General features: G+C 38.9%; 1 protein-coding gene across 2 annotated transcripts in view; it reads left to right on the top strand.

The window, feature by feature from the left end:
- The window catches only part of FBXL20 (F-box and leucine rich repeat protein 20), a 101,362-nt gene that overhangs the window by 54,249 nt on the left and 24,326 nt on the right, over positions 1–22,787 (top strand). For both annotated transcript variants that reach the window (XM_020799243.3, XM_020799245.3), the window contains exons 3-4: positions 14,787–14,841; positions 20,611–20,685. In XM_020799243.3, the coding sequence (XP_020654902.1) occupies positions 14,787–14,841; positions 20,611–20,685 (130 nt within the window). The remainder of the gene's footprint in view (positions 1–14,786; positions 14,842–20,610; positions 20,686–22,787) is intronic.

Below are 22,787 nucleotides of genomic sequence, written 5' to 3'. Positions count from 1 at the left end.
AGGTCCATCTTATGGAACACATCCTAGGTCCCTTTGGAGGCTCACCCTGCCCCCCCCCCCCCCCGGAGGCAGAGGGGGTGAAATCGCCACCTTCTGGGACTCTTCTGAAGCTTCCCAAGCCTCAAAAGAGTCCCAGAAGGTGGTGATTTTGTCCCCTCTGGCCTGGCAGGGGGCAGGGTGAGTCTCCAAAAGGTCCTAGGGTATATTCCACGACCCTTTAGAGACTCACCCTGCCCCCCCCGCGTGTCAGAGGGGGCGAAATTGCCACCTTCTAGGACTCTTTTGGGGCTTGGGAAGCTTCAGAAGCGTCCCAGAAGGTGGCGATTTCACCCCCTCTGACCCCGGCGGGGCAGGGTGAGTCTCTAAAGGGTCCGGGAACACCCCCTAGGACCCTTTAGAGACTCACCCTTCCCCCCCTGGGGGTCAGAGGGGGCAAAATCGCCACCTTCTGGGAGTCTTCTGAAGCTTCCCAGGCCTCAAAAGACTCCCAGAAGGTGGTGATTTCACCCGCGCTGGCCCCGTGGGGGTGGGGGGAGCGTCACAAGGGTCCTAGAAGGCTCACTCGGACCCTTGCGATGCTCCCCCCACCCCCACGGGGCCAGCAGGGGCAAAATCGCTCTGGAAGTTGGCGATTTCGCCCGCGCTGACCCCATGGGGTTGGAGGGAGCATCGCAAGGGTCTGTGTGAGCCTTGCAGGACCCTTGTGATGCTCCCCCCATCTGGAAGCTAGCGATTTCGCCTGTGCTGGCCCTGTGGGGGGGGTGGGAGCATCGCAAGGGTCCTGGCAGGCTCACTCGGACCCTTGCAACGCTCCCCCCCCACGGGGCCAGTGGGGAAGATATCGTGGCCTTTGCTCCATAAGACGCACAGACTCCCCCCACTTTTTTTGGGGGGGAAGTGCGTCTTATGGAGCAAAAAATAAAGTATGTCAAACAGCTCAATCTACCATCATCATTTGACTTGGACCAGTGTAATCTGCCTATGGGCTTCCAGGTTGTACCAGTTTTATTTTTCCTTTTTTTTTTTTTTTTTTTTTTTTTTTTTTTTGTCTGAACGTCATCTGTTTCTTTAGGCTATGTATTATTGAACTGAAGCAATTGCCTGCTTAAGTTTAAGACATAGATTTTCATGTTCAGAGTAAGAACTGATAAGACGTGATAAAGAAACTTGGCAGTCATGTTAACTCAGATTATAAACATGATAGATCAGCAAAAGGCAGATTTCTTTCTTTCTCTTTTTCACCATCCAGTTAGTTAATTCACACTACTCTGGGCCGTGTACTAACAAGATTGACATTGGGAAGTTACAAAGCTAGTTGTACAAGTTTCGTTACTCACTGCACTATTATTATTATTATTATTATTATTATTATTATTATTATTATTATTATTATTATTATTATTATTATTATTATTATTATTATTATTATTATTATTATTATTATTATTATTATTATTATTATTATTAGGCAAAAACAAAATAAAAATAAAATAAAAATAAAGACAAAACTATTGTGGCACTACTATATTTTAATGTGAGCTTTTGTGACAAGTCTACTTCTTCAGACATACATCACACATATGAAGAAGTGCCTGAAGAAGTGGATTTGTCCACGAAAGTTCATATGAAAATATAGTAGTTAGTCTTTAAAGTGGCACAACATTTTTATCTTCTTTATTTTTAGTTTTGCCTGATATTGTAGCACAGACTAACATGGCTATCTCTTCTAAAAATAGTTATTATGTACTGTCAAGTCAAATTTGACTTATGGCGACCCATTTCAGGATTTTCCAGGCAGAGAATACTCAGAAGTGGTTTATCGTTTCCTTCTTCTGAGTGTGCCCTGGGACTTCACAGCTTGCCCAAGGCCACACAGGTTGCCCAAAGCCACCAAGCGGCACAGTGGGGAATCAGACTCCCAGCCTTTGGCATCACATGATCAGTTTATAAATAGCATGACTTAGATTGGCCTTACGATCAACCTTATAGCAAAACAGTATTTGAAGCTTGTTTGCTTGCTGCCTTCCTTCCTTACTGAGTTTGATTGCAGCATATTAATCCTTATCCTCATCCCTTCCAAGGGCACAGGGCTTGTTGAGGCTTGCACACTTCAGTGAGGTTGAAAGCTATGCCAAAGGGTCTCCCGAGTCAGACAGGTCTCAGCCGAGAAGCCAGACCAACTGTGTCCACCAACCATCAATTATGATGAAAAGAAATAAACAGAAATCCATACCGGATTGGTTGTCACCCAGGTCAACTAGAGCCACACCAGATGCTATAGCCCCTGGAGATCTAGTGACAGATAGGCTACAGCGCTCAATAGACCCCGTTGAGGAACCAGGACAGGCTGGTGCAAAGCTGCTGAAACAATGTAAATGCAAAATGTGCAGAAAGTTGAAAAATTTTCCTGCAGAAAATTGAGAAATTATTAAATGTTTATTTATTTATTTATTTATTGGACTTATATACCGCCCCATAGCGCTACAAGCACTCTCCGGGCGGTTTACAATTTTTAATTATACAGGCTACACATTATGTTATTACGAGGCAAACCCAACAGCCCATGTTTTTCAAAAAAGAGTAATGGGAATTTGGAGAAGGAAACATAACTGAGCAACAATTAATGGACCAAAGAAACTTTATCCATCCAGAGTAAAGTGTTTTTAGAACTGGAATTTGCAAGAACTAGAAAAAGTGACAAAAGGATCAGCACAAAACAATGACCGTAGTGTGGAAGACAAATGGAGGGTAGAGGTAGATGCAATAGTGGAAGAAAACATATCTATAGAGGAACAACTTATGGAACAACCCAGAAATTATGAGTTGACAGAATGGCATCACTGAGGGGAAAAATAGTAACCCATATTAGCCAAAACACAGAAATAACAAAGGCTCCTCACTTTGCTCTGTTTACAGAGTAAACCAATAAAAGATCTACTGAATGATACAAATGTAATCATCAGAACAATCCCAACCAACATGCTAAAGGAAACAAACCAGCTCATGTATAACACACTAACCATAATAACCATGGAACTTGTTTAAAAGCTTCAAAAAACCCAGAAGACCCTGGCACTCCTAAATGGAAAATTAATCTGGAAAGAAAAATAAAAAATTACATGCAGACATTTGCATCTTAAAACACTTAAAAGATTCAGACCTTAAAAATTAAGTAAAAGCCACACTATGCAAAAAAAAATTTACCTAAAAAGGAAAACGATTGTTGAAACTATGGAAAAATTGAAACAGTGGGTAACAGCTACAGTAAAGGAAACTGATAGATATAATTGACGCTTGAAACAATATAGAGAAAACATGGAATTTAGAAATGACCAATTATTGTTCTATATATCATTAAGAGAAAATGCAGAGCAAAAGAAATTAGGCCAGTGTAAAAGACCAGATGCTGTAAAATTTTGGAAAGAAATTTGGGAAAGCCCAACCAGACATAACAAAAACGCTTCATGGATTAAAGACATTTGTAAGGGAGCTCAAAGAAATGTGATATGTGGATAATATTGCAATAACAACAGAAGCGATTAAGAGGCAAGTAAAGGCTGTGAAAAACTGGAGTGCACCTGGCCCAGATGACCTGCATGGATTTTGTTTAAAGCATTTAACAAGTCTCCATCAACGTATAGCAGTGCAATTAAATCACTTACTTCAGAATTCTACAACTGAAGATTGGATGACAACAGGCTGCACATTTCTGATAATAAAAGATCATCAAAAGGGCAATGAACCCAGTAATTATCGACCAATTACATTCCTTCCAACAATGTTCAAGCTCCTCAAGGAATACTTGCAAGATGAATATATAATTATTTAATTGAAAACTCCCTATACCCAACTGAACAGAAATGGAACTTTAAAAAGTCAAGAGGTATGGAAGATTAGCTACTTATCAATAAAATGATAGTAAAGAATGCAAAAAGATGTAAAAGAAAACTTAACATGGCCTGGATAGACTATAAAAAGGCATTTGACACACAGTTGGATTAACACCTGCCTAAAAAGTTACAATTAGTAAAAACATGGAAAACTGTCTTAATGGCATCTGGTGAAGAAATTGGAGATGTTAGCATCAGAAGAGGAATATTTCAGGGGATTCTTTCTCACCACTGCTGTTTAACATCTCACTAATCCCCATGTCAATAATTTTAAATAAAACTGGATTGGGTTACCATATTTAAGAACAAGCAGGAACAATTAATCATCTGTTATACATGGATGACCTAAAACTGTATGTAAAAACTTCCATAGAGATAGAATCACTGCTAAACACAGTGCGAATATTTAGTGAAGGTATCCAAATGAAATTTGGGAATGCTCAACTCTGTCTATACGCCATGGCAAAAGCCAAAAACTAGATGGAATAGAGTTTAAAAATGGCAATATTATAAAATCACTATCAAGTGATGAAAGTTATAAATACCTTGGAGTACTAGAAGCAGACAACATCCTGAACACAAAAGGTAAAGAACTGACAGAAAGAGAATATATCAAAAGACTGCAGAAAATCTTAAAATCAAAATTTAATGGTGGCAATACAATTAAAGTCATAGACATATTGGCAGTTTCAGTAATCGCTTATAAAGTCGCTTATAATCTCGCTCACAAACCTCTACCATCCCACTGCACATTCCACCAGAGCTGTTGCTGCCTCCACGGACTTCTTGAAGTGTATTAGTGTCCTAGACATTTGCAAAGCTACCACATGGTCATTTCTATCTACTTTTGCTACTCACTACCGCCTTGATATTGGAGCCAGGGTGGATGCAGCCTTTGGCAGAGCCGTGTTGTCATCAGTAGTTCCATGCTGTAAATAAGCATATCCTCCGGTAAATAAGCTTGCTAACCACTATAGTGTGCATTCACAGACCACAAAGAAGAAAGAGAGGTTACTTATCTGTAACTCAGGTTCTTCGAGTTGTCATCTGTGAATTCACACTTCCCTCCTGTTCCTTCCCTCTGTCCATCATGTCTTGTCTCCCTTTTATACTGAGGGGAACTGTTCTAAGGAACTGAGGCAATTGCCAGGACGGGCGAACTACATGTACTAGGGGGTCAGTCCTGACGAACGCATACTATGCTCTAGAATATTCCTGAAACCTCTGCACAAGCGCAGAATAAACTCTATACAGTGGTGCCTCACAAGATGAATTTAGTTTGTTTCAAGGTCAATGCCGTCTTGCGAAAAATTCATCTTGTGAAACGTGTTTTCCCATAGGAATGCATTGAAATCTAATAAAGGCGTTCCTATGGGCAAAAAAAGTCAGAACAAAGTCAAATTTGGTTTATAAAGGGTTTATTAAGTGCTCTTTAAAGCCATACATATTGTGCAGATGATTTCAAAAATTTCAAGCAAAAAACTTTTTTAACATCACAGAAAAATATTTAAAAATAAGCAAATATGAGGCAGGAACAAAAAAACGGAAAACATTTGTCTTGCAAAGCACGGCCATGGGAACATTTGTCTTGCGAGTCATCGACCCCCATCGACGAAACCATTCGTCTTGCGAGTTTTTCGTCCCATGAGGCATTCGTCTTGCAAGGCACCACTGTACTGTAGTATGAATTCACAGATGACCATTCAAAGGACCAGAGTTACAGGTAAGTAACCTCTTGTTTTCATTCATTCACTTTGTTACATCTTCATTGGTTTGCATCTTGAGCTAGGAAATTCTTAATATGCAATAGGTCAACATTTCAGTTGCTTTTTTGAAGTTGGAGAATTGTGAACATATATAAATGATTCACCTAAATATCATATATACATGGGAAGTTAGCCATTTTATCCTCACAGTTCATGGACTGAGAGTAGGGATTTATTCATCTTGACTGTCACAGGAGCTTTTCATACAACTGGGAAAATTCGCATGGCAAGCCTGGCAATACAGCAGGGGCATTGCTATAGAAATGGGCTTCCCATGAAGGTGAAATACAAACTAGCCTGGAGACCCCTGCACACTTGCAGAGTGCCTCTTGAATCAGGCTGTTACTTATAAAATTGATTTGAGCCAGAATCATGCAAGATGCTTTCTTCTTTTTGCAGCAACAAATTAACATTGCTGCCCTCTTTTAATTACTCTTTACAAACTGGCCTGTATTTTCAGAGTTCTGCCAAACTTTGTATTTGAGCTAACAAGTAGAATTGAATTGATTAAAAATTAACATTTAGACTTTATATTTTGAGAGCTGGAGACTTTGTCTTGTGTGTGCAGTATTGTGAAAATTCATTAATGCAGATCTGCAGGGCAGCTTTTGAAAGGGAGATGTATCGCAAAGACTCTTGTAAATGGACATCAGTTTTTCCAAGACAAAGATGGCTGTGTTTTCATACAGAACTGCTGTGTAAGTTCTTGTTCCCTTGTTGCCTCATTCCAAGGAATGTCTTGACATCTCATGTATGGGGGTGTAGAGTGAAAAGCATTATTTATCTTCCATTCAGTTACAGTAGTGTGGACAATGGTGGCTTCTAATTGTGATGACTCTGTGTTGGGATTCCTGCATAGTGCCTGACACTGAAGGCTTCTTTGCCCATCCTACCAACATTTCATAATGCATGGAAAGCTCAGAAAAGGTCACAGGGAGGAGAATAGAAGATAGCAGTGCCATGCCAGCATTATCTTCATCCTCCCCCCTTGTTCTTTTTTCACACACTTAATATAGGCAGCAGCTACAGAATCATAGAATGGGAATGAGTAAGGATTATAATGCTTAGTCTCAATGTTTGATGATAGTGCCAACAGTGGAACAGTTGTAGAACCTACTTTTTTCCAACATACCCAGAAATTCTGCTTTATAGGATTTCTGGGTTGTGTTAGAACATTAAAAGTAGGCCATATCTGGGTCTGTACAAAGGATATAATAGATGCTGGTGCTTATTCCTGTCAGGGAATCCCATTACTGTATGTTGATTCTATATTCTCACAATGGTCACTAACTTCTTAGCATGCAGAATTCATGAAATTATTGATTGTGTCCATAACCAACCACTCCAGAGAAAAAGTTTCTTTCATAAGAACTTGGTTTGGATTTTGCCACTTTTCATTTCTGAAACTAACCAAAACCAATTTTTTCATTAGGTTAGATTTGCAGGTAAAGCCCAATAGCTCAGTACTGTAGTTTGGTATCTGGCTGCAGAGCCTGGGGTTGGCATTTTGATTCCCCACTGTGCCTCCTTGTCAGAGGCTGGACTTAGTGACCTATAGGGTCCTTTCAGGCTTTCCAGTTCTAAGATGATGATGATGATAATTATAAAAACTTCCAACCACAAATTATTTTTATTTGTCCTTGTGGTATTTTGAACGGCTTGTAGATGAAGGGCCTTTTCGGCAGCTGCCCCCAGACTATGGAACGCCATCCCAATTGAGATTCGTCTGGCGCCAACGCCGATGACATTTCGGTGCCAGGCCAAAATCTTCCTGTTCCAGAAGACTTTTAATTGAAATAATATCAACTGCAGGTCCTGATGGCAATTTTTAGAGTACAGTGGGCCCTTGACTTGCAGACGGCTCCACTTACAGACTTTTCGAGTTACAGACTTCTCTGGCTGCAAAATTTAGGTTTGACTTGCAGCCGGCGAATCAACCTACAGACCGGAAAAAACCCAAAATGGAACAAAAACGGGCGGTTACAGATTAATCGGTTTTCAATGCATTGTAGGTCAATGGAGCCTCGACCTACAGACTTTTCAACCTGCAGCCACCGTACCAGTACGGATTAATTCCATAGGTCGAGGGTCCACTTTATATTTTAATTGTATCTTAATTGTTGTATCTTTTAATTGTATTTTAATTGTTGTAAGCCGCCCAGAGACCTTTGGGTAGAGTGGGTGGTATATAAGTTAGTTAGTTACTTAGTTACTTAGTTACTTAGTTACTTAGTTAGTTAGACCGACCGACCGACCCTGTTTCCTCTGAAGAATAAACAGCAGGAAAAGCATCTAAATTCTGTATAATTCCAATAGGGAAAGAAGTGAAGTTCCAAGAGTAAACAAGAACTTCTGATTGGAGTCATTAAACATTTTTGTGCAGCTACTTTTGTAGATACATTTTTTGTTTCTCAACTGTAAGAACATGATAAATAAAATAAGTTTTGTATTTTGAAAAATTTCCAGATTTTCTAGTAAGAAGTTCCAGGTCTGTAACTATGTTGACTTGTTGCAGCAAAAAGATTGAAAAAATAATGTAGCACCTTAAAGACTAACAGATGGTGTTTGGCATGTGATAAACTGAGCAGTAGGTCACAAAAGCCTTTGCCAAATCAAAATTGTTAACATTTAAAGTGTTACAGGGTGCTCTTTTTTCATCTAATCTAGAAATATTTTTCATCTACTTTTAATATTTAGTAACAAACACAAAGCCGTATTGTAAATGATCTGGACTGGGACTAGACTGCAATTTTAGCTAATTATTTTCCCTCCACAGATTACTAAATTACCCCACCCCTGATACCTATTCACAATTTGTGAAAATGCATGAAGAAAAATATGAAGAAAAGCATAAGTGGCATTTCTCCTGTTCTGTTGATACAAGATGCCTCTTCTGAAAGCGCACTTGCTATGGCATATATGTGCATCCTCTAAAGAAGGAAAGATTTATCAATTTAATCTCAAATCCAGTGTAATTTTGGGCTTTCTATGTATCACAGGCCTGCAGAATTTGATTCAGGATCAAGCTTTCCCCTTCTGTTTTAATATAGTTGCAGTGGAGTAACTATATAAAAGCTATAATTTAATGTTACACACTTGGGTGTTGTACTGAAAAGTAACTCAGGTAAGCTTCTCCTTCCTGACTGATATCATTGGTGGCTTTCCTTCTAACAAGAAGACCTTGTGTCTCTTCAAAGTTTATTGGTTATTGTGGCCTCTACAGTTATTCCCATGTATCTTTGGGCAATATGTACATCTTTTCTCCATATCATTAGATAAATTGCTTGAGTCTGTATATTAATGATAACATGCATCCTGATGGAATGAGCATCATTAACTTGTTCAGTGACCACTTAATCCACTAACATGGAAAATGTACCAGGTTAGTCAGAGTTCATTGCTGTAATAGTTGTCGTAGCAGTAGATTGCTGTATATAAACCAAATGCATTACTAGAGCATGCTTGATTAAAAACGGTATCACTTAGGGCTACTGCTCAGTAAAATATTATATAATTGCTCAACATTACTATCCTGTACCCTCTAATATGAGAGCTATGATTAGACCAATCTGGCTAATCACCTTTAACCTGCTCTTTTCTTTTTCTGGGCTTGCTTACAGCCCAATATAATGAAAACTGAGCAGAGTTTTCATATGAACCAAATTGTAATTTTATTAACATCATATCGGTTACACAAAAAGGACTTGTGTGATTACAATTTACTTTCAGCTTGGATCTTATACTTCAGGCAACTAATCATCAAACCAACTGCTTCAGCCAACTGCTTAACATAACTGTATCCGCTCTCCCCTCTTCTTACTTTCAAATATATATTTCACTGGCACCATCTGATTGGTTCTCATCTCAGTGACCCATCAACCCATGAACCAGTCTAATATTGCAGGGTAAACTTCAGTACTTCTATGGAATTGTCACAAGGGCAAAACCCTCTTGCTTTCTTAAACATCTGTAAGATTATACTGTAATCACCTGTGTTTTAATTGGCTAATTGATTGAGGATTTGAATATTTTTCATATGAATAAAGTAGTAGCTGTGAGGGCAATGCATTTTTTTTCTTTCCTTCTTTAGATGATACACATAAATGTCACAGCAAGCACTCCGTCAGAAGAGGCACCCTGTGTCAGAGAACTTTCCTAACAAGTCACCTCCCACTTATGCTTTTCTTCATATATGTTCACAAATTGTTTGAAATCTTCTCAGGTGTCAGGGGTGCTTTGGTAATCTGCAGTGGGAGGGTTAATTAGCTAGAAATTACAGTCCAATATCAGCAGATCTTCTACAATGTGGCTGTGTGTTTATTACTGAAGATTAAATTAGACAAATAATATGTTGCATGTGGAGGAAAACAGGCTTCTGCAGGTAAAATTACTGTACAATCCCAAGGATCTTTGGCTCAGTTGGTCATGTACAGTATGTACTGAATTATGTAGGGACAATGGCATAAACATGGCTTTTTCTTGCTCCCTCACATCTTTGGATTGGGTCCATTTTGTAACCAAGCTGAGCTCTTCAATCCCTCTTTCACCTGCTCCTCTGCTTAAGAACTGTGGTGTATTCCACCCTCCCAGAAAGTGAGCTATTTAAGTAGAGTCATTAAGCATCAGAGGTCAGAAGGTTAATTAAACATGCAAGGGATTTACTTGGTATTAGTCTTGAAAAAGAGAGCTGGGAAAATAGTTAAGAGGAGGACAACCTTTGTATCACCAAGGAGATCTTTCCCTCTGTCCCTGCCCCTCCCACACATAGAGGCATATATTCTTTCTCACACATTTACAAAGTGTAGAGGTTGATTTTTCTCTTAGAAGACACTGTTCACAAGAATCTGTGAAATACGTATAGGATTTCTTACTTTTCAGTTGTAGCTCTCAATTTTGCAGCAGAATGTGATTTGGGAAAGATGTGGACAGTTTCCATGAGGCCAGTAGCTGTTTTTTCAGGTTGGTCAGCTGCTCAGGATGCTACCCTCCAAAGTGAGCATGACTGGAGACAGTGTGTGTGGCCTAAGAGGAAGTTGGTAGCACTTAGATTTTAAAAAAATGAAACGGTGAAATATTTTATTACTAATATAGAATATATGTAGAAGAATTTAAATCAGAATTATTCTTTCATGTCAATTTTACTACATGCAATAATAATAATAGCAATAGTCGGTATTTTACTTATTTAATTGCAATTTATTCATTGATTATTAAATATGTAAAATTATTTCAGACTAAAACTGAAATAGAGGTTACCTAGTCAATTAAGCTTATTACATTCATTGATTATGAATGGGAACCACTGTTGGATCCCACACCCATGCGATCCACTGTTACACTTAATTGTAATTAGAAGAGTAAACCAGACCACTGATACTATCAGAAGCAACTGGTTGGAGAGCAACTTGCAGTAGTCTATGGAATGTTGTGGACCCAGATCCCCTCAGCACCATAGAGGCTTCAGGAACATTGGTCAGATAATCCCTAAGGAAACCCGCTTTTGTTTGATGACGGAAAATGCTGCGAAATAGCAGAGAGAAGAAGCACAAATATGAACAAATATAATTTCTGAATTAAAAGGACAGCTGTAAGGCCCCCTTTCATTTCCTTTAAAAGGTAGCATTTTGATGGCAAGCTAGTTTTTAGTGCTTGGTATTTTTATGTCATATTTACTGGTGAGGCACCAAGGGTGCAAAAAGAAAAGGTTGGAGGCCACATTCAGCCCACAAACTATATTTTGTCCTGCCCTAGTGAAAACCACCAGGGAAATGAGAGCTGTAGCATTTTTACCTCTGATTCAGTAGGAATTATTTTTACACTTTGACTACTAAGCTCATCTTGCCCCTGATGATTTTACTAAACAATTTATGTCTTGGTATATAGGATTCAGAGTATTTATTTACTGGCATTCTACATCCTACTTTGCCCTGAGGTTTCCTTACAGTAACCTATTGCAGATTAAATTGATGGCCTGCATAATAAACTCTTGCTATGAAGAATCTCTTTCACCCAAATAGAAATATCTAGCAACATGTATAATAGGTGTTCATACTTGGAGCATCTAGTAGATCTCGTACGAAAACAATAAGGATGTTCCTTTTCTCCAGGAAAGCACAGTTTAAGTGTTTATTTATTTATTTCTATTTATATCCCGCCTATCTGGTCTTACGACCACTCTGGGAATTCCATCTGTAAAGACCAACCAAGTGTTGGTCTTTACAGATGGAATTCCCAAAATGGAAAATCCTGGTATTTGTAGTAAAATAAGTAAAAATGAATGGCACATACCTGGAAAGCAGGCCCACATTCGGGGACAGTCACAGAGGCATATCCACGCTGCAATCTTAAATTATATTGGGGGGACCTCAGAAATTTAGGTTTTGGGGAGGGTGGAAAGAGAACTATTTAAATAAACATTATTTGCACCTCATCAAACAACATTTCCTAAGTGTCTTTGAAGGGAAGCCATGAAAGTTATGCTGAAACTTGAGCATAATTTGTATCTTTGTTAGACTGTGCACTACCAGCTTGAGAAGCACCCAGCTTTTACAAACTCAGTAGAACAATCCAGTCTAGATCAGTCTTCTGTAACCTGTGGCCCTCCAAATGCGTTGGCAGTGATGCGTGAGGATGATGAGAGATGTAGCCTTACATATCTGGCAGTTCCTTGGGAAATCCCTCTTACATCAATGGAAAACTTGATGTAAAGAATCTTGATGACACAAAACAAACTGTGTTAAGTAGTTCTGATATGTAAGGTGTATAAAACTGACTTGTTTGTAGCTCATAGTTATTCAATACATCTAGATCAGTGGTTCTTAACCTTTGTTACTCAGATGCTTTTAAACTGCAACTCCCAGAAACCCCAGCCAGCACAGCTGGTGGTGAAGGCTTCTGGGAGTTGCAGTCCAAAACTCCTGAGTAACCCAAGGTTAAGAACCACTGATCTAGATAATGTTTCTCCCTTTGTTTCAGCAAATGTTTAACCTGCCCCTGCCCCCATCTTAGCCGCTCTTTGTTCATCATATCAGTGAATTCTGTATGAATAAGTAGCTTGTCTGCATTTGGGATGCGTAGAATCATGCCTTTATTTTGTATCTTTCCTTGTGCATACTGGCTGCAACTTTCTGATACAGTACTGTGAGAAATTTGGAGGCAAGGAAGAGTGGAGGGTTTTTTTAAAAAAACAAAAATAGCTGATGTAAACAGAGATTAGCTTTGGTGAATCCAGTAGATGAGGAGATTAGCCTTATTGAAAGTGTGTTGTCTAATTACAACTTTATCCATCTCTCTTTCAAATTGACAAATGAAAACTATGTCATCACCTCCTTGCTCGTCTGGAACATGTAACAATCAGTGTGTGTAGAGTCCCTAAGCTACTGTAACTTGGCCAAGAGAGCATTTGTGCTGGGCTTTTAGGCAGCTTTTAGTGCTGCTTTTAGTTCTGGAAATGTTCCTGTTCTTGGAAAGTTTGTACAGGTTTTTCAAATGAAATTATTCTGTGTAACCCTGGAAGCTGCCCTGTCATTTCTACCTAGGGACACAAGAGATTAGTTCAAATTCATAGATAGCTAAAGAGTATCATAATATTCTTTAGTTTTCTTGCTCGTTACTGCTTTTGGAAGGGCTGGATGTAGGGTAACTCCCCAGTACTCAAGTGCCTATTGTGAGAAAAACTGAAATCCAAGGAATAACTATATTCAGAAGAGACTTATGTTAAAAATAGGTAATTCAAGTTCCAGAAGTATTCTAGTTATGGTCTGTAACAGCGAGAGAAGAAAAACATCTTTAATGAGTTATTGAAAGCTGAGGGAAATTTTGTTTACATGACACAGTTGTATGGGATCATAGGAAAAAAAAATACAGGAAGTTATACTGGATGCAAAATTTGACTTCCAGAAAATCTCCAGTTTGACTTTAAAGAAAGTTTGTAGCCCACATGTTGTGTAGATGAATTTAAAAATATACACTACTGCCTGCTGAATACTCAGAAACTAGGAGCTACATAGCTGTATGACTTCCCCATTGATGGAGGGTTTGTGCCAGTGCCCTGCATAGTTCCTTGCTGACTATCAAATACCCTACAAGGCAAGTTCTAACTTCTAATTGCCTAATACTGTAGTGTTATCTGATAATAAAGGGAAGAGAAGGGCTCTTTGCCTCCCGGATGTATATACAGGAATGTAGATATAAATGTTACTTAGTGTCCTGTTTAAGATTTACATTTGCACCACTTCAACTGCAGAAACTGCTGTGTCACTCTGACAAAGTGCAAGTTCACATGAAACAAGCACCTCATTGGATTACTATGGCAACTTCCATGGTTGGAACTCCTCATACATGTAAATATTGAACAGGATACTAGCCACTAGCTTTTTACATCTCTCTTTCCTCCTTTGGAACACTGTGCTGTAACTGCAACCACATTTGAAAACAAATATGAGCAGTGCCTTGTTGCTATGTGGTTTTTGGGTTTTCATTTTACATGCCTGTTTTAATGCATTATATGACATGTCATCATTTGGTCTTTAAGTTTGGTACTATTTGGTCTGGCCCCAAAATTCCTAGATTCTTTGAGTTAATTATAATCAAATACAGTATAACATTTGGTAATACAGGTTGTTATACCTACAGCCTTATTCTTTCTGATTTATTTCTAGTTAAATAATGTATGATTTTATGTTATATTGTCTTTCATTGTGAGTTGATCTGAGTGGTATATAGATTCTTGAAGAGCAATATAATTATTTATTAATAAATAAATAAATAACAGTATGATTGAATTGCACAGTTTTAAGCTGTGAACTGACTTATTTATTTGTAATGTGTGTTTCTTTATTACAGTTGTTTTATACTGATGAATTAGTCATTATACATATACATTTGAAGATACCTTGTTTGTTATTCTGGGAATCAGGCTTTGTTACCATTCTGATGAACCCTATAAGGATTTCACCAGTTAGTTGGTTAAATATTTTTTAAGTTTTGAGCTCTGTTCTACTTTGAAATTTTTCAGGAGTGACACAAATTGTCAAATCAAGTTCTTTAGATTACTGCTAATTATTTGAAGGAAAAATCCTGTGTAAAAGGTCCAGTATTAAGTTATTTTTGTGTATGTGTTTATTAACAGAATATTCTCCTTCCTGGATGTGGTCACGCTATGCCGTTGCGCCCAGGTTTCCAGGGTAAGAATATTTGCTTGCCAATATTAGTAAGGGCTTAGTTGCTTGTCTACTAGATACCTCTGTTTTGCCATCTTGTCTCAAAGCCAATAAAGTATCAGCTTCAAGCAGTATTTCAATCAGAATGCATGTTCCCCCACTGCCACCTCATTAATCTTTCTGTAATAATACCAGAAGCCTTTGCTCCTCTGTTAATTAGGTGTTTCTTAGTTTTAGGTCAGTAAAATTAACCTAAATGAGTGTTGTTTTGCCATTTTGGAATTTGAAAGTATCCTTCTACAAAGATTCACAGTAGGTGTACAAAGAGATAAACCTACCACTGATCAAGTAGAAATTCTTGATGTAAATATCATTCTCATTCTGACCCAGGTGAAGAGAGAGCACCAAAAGTGTCTTTTGGTCCAAATTTAAGAATCAGAGTACAGATTATTTTATGCCGCTCAACTTTACTGAACTAGCTAATGATGTAGCTACCAACTGTAAAGCATATGTTCCATTAAATAATCAACACCATCATTCTACTCTTGGGCAGTCCTTCAGCCAAAAGAAGGGGAGTAATTACTGTATTTTCCATGTATAAGACTATACTTTTGTCTAAAATCTTTAGACTAAAAATTGAGAGTCGTCTTATGCACGGAATTAAGCTGAGGAGAGAACAAAAACAAGTGGAGGGGAAAGCAGGGATCAAAGTGATCCTACACTTGCTAAGCCCCTCTTAGATTTCTTAATTTTGAATTAGAAAAGTGGGGGGGGGGTGTCTTATACGCGAAAAAATATGGTGCTTTAAACATGTCCTTGCAAGTCCTCTGGGTTCGGAATCATCCCTACCCATGTCTTCTGCCTCAGGAGCAGGAGGTAATGAGTTGAATGCACTTAGCTCCACTTCTAACTGCCAAAGTCAGTTAAATTGCTTCTGCTTCTTCTAGCATCTCAGCTGGGTAGGAATGGGTTTCATTGAGGCTGGCTCCATGGATGGCTGCTGGCATCCTCTCTGTGTGATGGTGTCTGTGGGCCAGCTAAAACTAGATGCCTTTGGTACTTCTTTCATTAGCTCTGGTTGGGGTCACTCCACATGTTCACCCAACTCTCTTGTTTCTCATCTCCTTCTTCCCATTCCTCCTCCTTCTCCTCTACCTGCTGCTATTAGTCCAGCCTCCTTCTGTTTCCTTCTCCCTCTTCTTTCTTTCACATTTTCTTCTTCTCTTCTAAAATATTTGGACAGTACATCCCTTTCCTGACTCCAGCACTTTCTCAAACGCTCCCTGCTTTCATACCTCTGGTCCAGCCCTTTCTGTTGTCTTCTCTTCCTGTACCTCCATTGATGATTTTGGTGGGATTAGCACCTTCTTAATGGACAGCACAGCTGCCTTCCATGTAAAGCATAGTCCAGGTGAAATCACCCATGAGGTGACTAGGGTGGAAGACAGGGGGAATGATCCAGCTTCAGAGACCCTCTCACAGCCACATACAATAGTTCCCTTCATTATATAATAAACTGGTCATACAGTTAAGTCATCTCTTCTGTAGGCTTGTGCATATATGTATTTCTAGTACAGTGGGGTCTCGACTTACGAACGGCTCAACATACGAACGTTTCGACTTACGAACTGCTCTCATAGGATTATATGGACTCGACTTACGAACTTAGATTCGAGTTACAAACTCTTTTTTTCCTTTTTTTAAAAGCTAAGTCATCTTAGGTTAAAAGGAAAAAAGGAAAAAAATATCCCCCTCTAGTGGCAGAAGGCGGAAGAGCAGCTTCCCATTAGTTTCTATGGATGAAAAGAGCAGATACGGATTAAATGGTTTTCAATGCATTCCTATGGGAAATGCAGATTCGACTTAAGAACTTTTCGACCTGAGAACTGCCTTCCAATACGGATTAAGTTCGTAAGTCGAGACCCCACTGTAGAGCAGTGAGCTCCCTGATGCAGTGCAATTTTAAAATCTGACTTGAAATGCCTAATCTTGCCATTCTGGTCTCTTCCAGTTTTAAAGAAAAGGATTCTACGGGCCATTTAAGCTTTTGCAAAATGTAGAGTCATGGTGCAGTCCAGTGAGGTTTCAAGGGGGCTGATGCAGCTTTTGGACATCTGGAATATGTCCACCCCACCTCTAGCATGAGTGGGTTTAGATAGCTTTGAATTGCCTTTCCAAGAGAACACACACACATCCCACCCACTCCCAGTCATTTTTACTTGCTACATATCATTCTAATGTCCTAGTAGCTTTGCAGTTTTAAGATGATGATGATGATGATGATGATGATGATGATGATGATGATGATGATGATGATGATGATTCGTTCCTCACCTCTTCTTTTTCTCACTGATTCAGCCAAACAGGAATCAGCCTCTTTGAAAGACATTTCACTGTTAGTTACAAAGAATATTAAGAAAAGAGGGAAAGTGCAAATTTTGCTACTATAGAAATCAGTGAAAGTTGTTGAGTATAACAAATACAGCCATTCATTCTGATGAGTGATTACATTCTTTCACATTCCCAAAGATTTAGACAACGGCTTTTATAGACTAATACTATAAACTATTTAAAAAGAGAAGAACTTTGTGTGGTCCTTGCTTACAATCCAAAAGCAAGTGGGGCAATACCTTTATTAGACTAATAAAACATTGATAGATATAAGCTGACTTTCAAACGTATACGGATCTTCATCAGGCTAAACAAAAGATTGCATCCTCACTTCCCATCACCTTATATTGAAAAACATGATTCCTGTTTGGCTGGGAGTAGAGGTACATAAAAACATGGTGAAAATTTGAGATAAAAAATATTGACACAGTAGGTAGACTAATTAAAGTGAAATTAAAAGTGCAGTAATATTCCAGTTAACACTCAGGATATGTTCCTAGAATGTGGTGTGTGAAGCAAAACAGTGGTAAATGGGGTCAATATAACACTGTATTGGGTTGGTGAAAATCCAAGTTTGAGTCTCCATGTCCATCGCAGTGGGGGGGGGGGAGGGGGAAATCATGGAAGGAAAAGTCAGAAAAGGAATGTATGTTGTGTGTGAGAAGAGAAGAAGGAGAAAAGGAAAAAGAGAAGTTGTTTCAGCTGCCCCAGGCAATTGGTGCCTTTGCTGCCTTTACCACATGGGAGAGGAAGGGTGGATTTGATTTAAATCATGATTTTTTAAAAAAGGATTTGAATCCAAATATTGAATTAAATCAATTTAAAATTTAGATTAAAAAATTAAATCAGATTTTAAAAAAATGTTTACTGACTAGCGATTTAAATCGTGATTAAAACTAACTTGATTTAAATCAAGTCCAACCTGAAGAGGAGTCGGCAAGTGAGAAACAGCTGTGGAAGAAGTTCCTGCCAACTAGCCATTTGCTTGTCCATTTGCTTGTGTGTATTTGTGGCCAGCATGGATGTTTCTTTCTAGGATAATGTGTGTGAAAGGGAGCTGAAGGAGGAGGAAGAAAGAGAGAGAAGAGAAGGGGGGGAAGAGAGGTGCGTTTGCCCCAAGCAAAGAATAATAAACAACTTACTCTTGAGAGGGTGGTAAAAATGTTGAGAAATGTGTTATAACAAAAAAGTGCTAAATGGGACAGCATTAAGCAGGATATTACTGTATTACCTAGTGCTTGAAGAAAGATGTCCCCGTTGTCCTGCTTAGATGGTTCCAATTTTGAAGACTCCAAAACAATTATTGCATGAATCCTTGAATGTATTATCACATTTTGACTAGGTTTCAGGTTATGAGATTCATGTTAAAAGATCTGCATGCCTAGGATTTATTATTGATATTGATATTGCAAGAAATTGTAAGGTTATACAGTGGTGCCTCGAATAGCGATGTTAATGCGTTCCACGAAAAGCATTGCTATTTCATTTCATTGCTATTCAAAACACGGTTTCCCATTGAAATGCATTGAAAGCCGGCTAATCCATTCCAATAGGAACGAATTGCCGTCGCTTTTCAAAAATCTCCATGGGAAATATCGCTAATCAAAATGCGGTTCCCCCATTGAAATGCATTGAAACCTATTCAATGCATCTCAATGGGGGAAAAAATCAACAATAAATTAAAGAAGAGTCAGAACAAAGCCAGCCAGTGAGGGAGCGAGGAAGGAGAAGGAAGCCAGCCAGCCAGCCCAGAAGGAGTGTCATGGCCGCCCGGCCCTGCCTGCCGGGGGGCGCCCGGCGGGTCCCTTTGTTCGTCTCCTCTCTCAACCCCCAGCGCCGCCAGGAGGAGCCGGAGCCAGAGGAGGCCCAGACGGGCCGCCAGGAGATGGGTGGCCGCCGCTGCCCCGGGGGGAGCGAGCCAGCCGAAGCGCCGCTTGCCGCCGGCCTGGGGATGAGCGCCCCCTGCCGCCTCCTCGGAGGAAGAGGAGGAGGTGGAGCAGGAGACAGGGAGCCAGGCGCACGGCCGCGCCAGGGCCCTTTCCCTTCCCCCGCCGTTGGCGACAGGCCCCCCCAGCACCACCAGCACCGGGGTCCCACTCGCCCGCCCTCCGCAAGCTCTCGGCCCGCAGCGACGGCTCCGAGGCCGCCAGCCCTCAGCCCCCGAGGGCCGATGAGTGCAAGAACATTTTAAAAATACTGTACTGTACTGTAGCGAACACGAGGCTGTTTAAACTATCGCTAATCGAAAATTGCCCATAGGGACCATCGCTAATAGAAGCGCAAAAATGCCCTGAAAAACTAATTGCTATTTGATTTTATCGGTATTCGAAGCGCTCGCTATTCAAGGCACCACTGTATATATTTCCTTTAAAAAATGAGGGAAAGGCTATCTAGTCCTTATGATTACATAAATGCAAGAATATGCAATATATTTATTAGATTGCTAAAAATATGAAATAGCAAGCTTTTGAGGGTAAAATCCACTTCTCCAGGCTTGCTTGCTTATTTGTTTATTTATTTGTTAATTTTTATTTATTTATTTAAAATATTTTATCCCCACCTTTCTTCTTGAAAAGGACCCAAGGTGACTTACAACAATGAAAGACAATATTTAAAGCTGAAAACAATGATTATACAATAGTAGTTAACATCATTAAAAGACAATATTTAGAACTAGAACAATGAATAAAGATGTGTTTTACATCATTAACAAGCAATATTAAGGCAAAAATCAATAAGTATTCAAAAAATTAAAAAATGACTCTCTGAGAAATGGAAAACATAAAAAAGGGGAAACACAAGTAGTACTAAAAATCTAATCAAAACAGTAATACATAACAATCTATATAAAAATCAAACATAGGTAGCTGGTTACTGAGGGAAGACTTGCCTGCAAAGAAAGCTCTTTGCCTGTTTGTGGAAGGATGGCAAAGATGGGGCCAGTCTGGCCTCCTGTGGGAGAGAGTTCCAAAGTCCGGGAGAAATAACAGAGAAGACCCTCTCCTTTGTCCCCATCAGATGCACTTGTGAAGGTGGCAAGACCAAGTGGAATATGCCCCTCCTGAGAATTTATTTAAAACAGAATTTGGTTTGAAAGAGGTTTCCCACCCTTGGTTTTAATATTCAGCAAAACAAATGCTAACTAGAGAAGATCTAAGCATTCAGTCAGCAGTGTAGTTGTCTAAAAAAATTGATGTCTGGCTGAGGCTATTTCCATGTTGCCCTGCTGAATCTTATAGAATTGATCTCATTCTCGGTACCACATCTCTCTGGAAGCCAGCAGCTTCGGTGTGAGTTGAAATTAAATCACTGTCTTCACTTGCTCGTGTTTCATCTGCATTTAATCACTGATTTACTTTTCCCCCTTTTTTTCTTTTTAATTCTTCTGTCCTTTCACTGAAGGCATGGAATGTCCTGGCCCTTGATGGTAGCAACTGGCAGCGGATTGATCTGTTTGATTTCCAGAGGGATATTGAGGTACAATTAATGATGTACAAGAAAACATTTCTCTCTTGTTAGATTGTAATTACAGCACTGCATAAGATTAGTAACAAACTATGTACTCTTTCACAGATCACCCTAGAGACAGAAATTGTTAATTTTTACTTCTTAGCTCAAGGGATCCTTTAAAACTCAGCAGTGAGTCAGATACTGAAGCTGTGCAGAATTATTGTGTGTACACAGAATGGTCTTGTGTGTCTGGATATATTGTTTTCTATGTACAAAGACACAGATCCTTAATTTTAAAATGTTTTTATTAAGGGAAACCTATTTGTTTCTGAGGGTATGAATGATGCCCATTTGACAGATTGGATACTTAATTATTTGGGCATTCTCTTACAAAACATGTACCTTTAAATTAGGCAGCCTGCTTCAAATGGTAAGATTAAGAGTACTATTAAAGGAAAATAAATTGACAGTTAACTTGGTTTAAATATACTCACCACCCTCTGCTAATGGTGTAATTTGGATTTTGCATTTCAGGCACCAAAAATGTCTTGGGGTCTTCTTTTTTTAACTTTTAATCTTTATTGCATTTTAAAAAGAAATTATAAAAATAAGTAAATAATTATCACAATATTAGCACATAACCAAAATAACTTTCTACTATCTCTTTCGCAAAACAGTAAGTCTTTAACATTTTTACTTCCTTATTTCCCACCAAACATTTAGTTTCTTCGCAATCTTAATAATATCTTTCTTAATTCTTATTTTATATCCATATTAACAATCTGCTTTACTTTGTTTTTACTTCTGTTGAGAGCAGTTCTGCTTCTAATTTAAGCCTAAGTCACTCGGAACAGATTTGGAATCTTTCTTCCATTTCTCTTTAAGATAATTCTTTACTTTCCCCCATTGAGATTTATGCTCTGTTCTACTCTTTCCTTTCAATGAGTCTGTTAGTTTTTCCATTAATATTAGTTCCTGTAATTTTATTAAACAATCCTCCACTGAAGGTTCCTCCTTGTCTTTCCATTGTTTTGCCACTTGAATTCTGGCTGCGCTTAATGTGTATAAACAATTTTTGTCTCTTGTCTTGAGTTTAGCTTTACCATATTGAACAAATAAGTTTCAGTTTTCATCTCCATTTTTATTTTTAAATCTATGTGATTATTTTTTCTATTTCTTTCCAAAATTTCCAAATAAATTTGCAACCCCACCACATATGATATAGTGTTCCTTTTATTGTCTTATATCTTCAACATTTATCTTTCCCATTTTTCTTCACCTTTGCCAATTTCTCTGGTGTCATATACCATATATATAATATTTTCTTATAAATTTTTTTCAAATCTGTACTTACTAATAGTTTTTGGCTATCATTCCATGCTCTAAAAACAATCCTCTGATTGAATTGTTCTACCTAATTCCTGCATCCATTTTATCATATTTTCTTTATTTACTTCCTGTTCCATATTTCTTTCCAATAATAGTTTATACAACTTTGTGATTTGGTTATTTTCTTTTCCCCATATTATCTTGTCTAGTTCTGTAGGCTCTAACTAATCCTATTAATTTTTTTAGCCATTTTCATTCTTTCTGATAGCTGTCAGTGTGGAAACCACTGGCATATTATTCCTACTTGATTCATTTCTTGTCTTGTTCTTAATCTTAGTTGTCAGTTATCTTCCTCTATGAGTAGATCTTTATATGTTAACCATTAATCATTCTTTTATGTCAATTTCCTTTGAGAGAGCTTCATGGAGGGACATCCACATTGGAATACCACGATGAAATTTCCCTTTATATTTCTCCTATATATGGGAGAATGCTTTTCATATTATATTACAGTGGTGCCTCGCATAGCGAGGTTAATCCGTTCCGGATTAACCTTCACTATGCTGAAGCATCGCTGAACGGGGCAGGGATTTCCATTGGAACGCATTAAACATCGTTTAATGCGTTCCAAATGGGCCAAATACTCACCGTTCAGCGATGCTTCAGGATGGTCGGCAGCCATTTTCACGCCCTCGCCTCGCTTAACGAGGGCGCGAAAACGCTGCGCGCGGCCATTTTGGGCCATTTCCAGGCTTCCGGCGGCCATTTTGGCCGCCGCACAGCTGATCGTCGGGGTTCGT

The sequence above is a fragment of the Pogona vitticeps genome, chromosome 6 (genome assembly GCF_051106095.1).
Source record: "Pogona vitticeps strain Pit_001003342236 chromosome 6, PviZW2.1, whole genome shotgun sequence".
Taxonomy (NCBI): Eukaryota; Metazoa; Chordata; class Lepidosauria; order Squamata; family Agamidae; genus Pogona; species Pogona vitticeps.
This window is presented reverse-complemented; position numbering and strand designations above follow the sequence as displayed.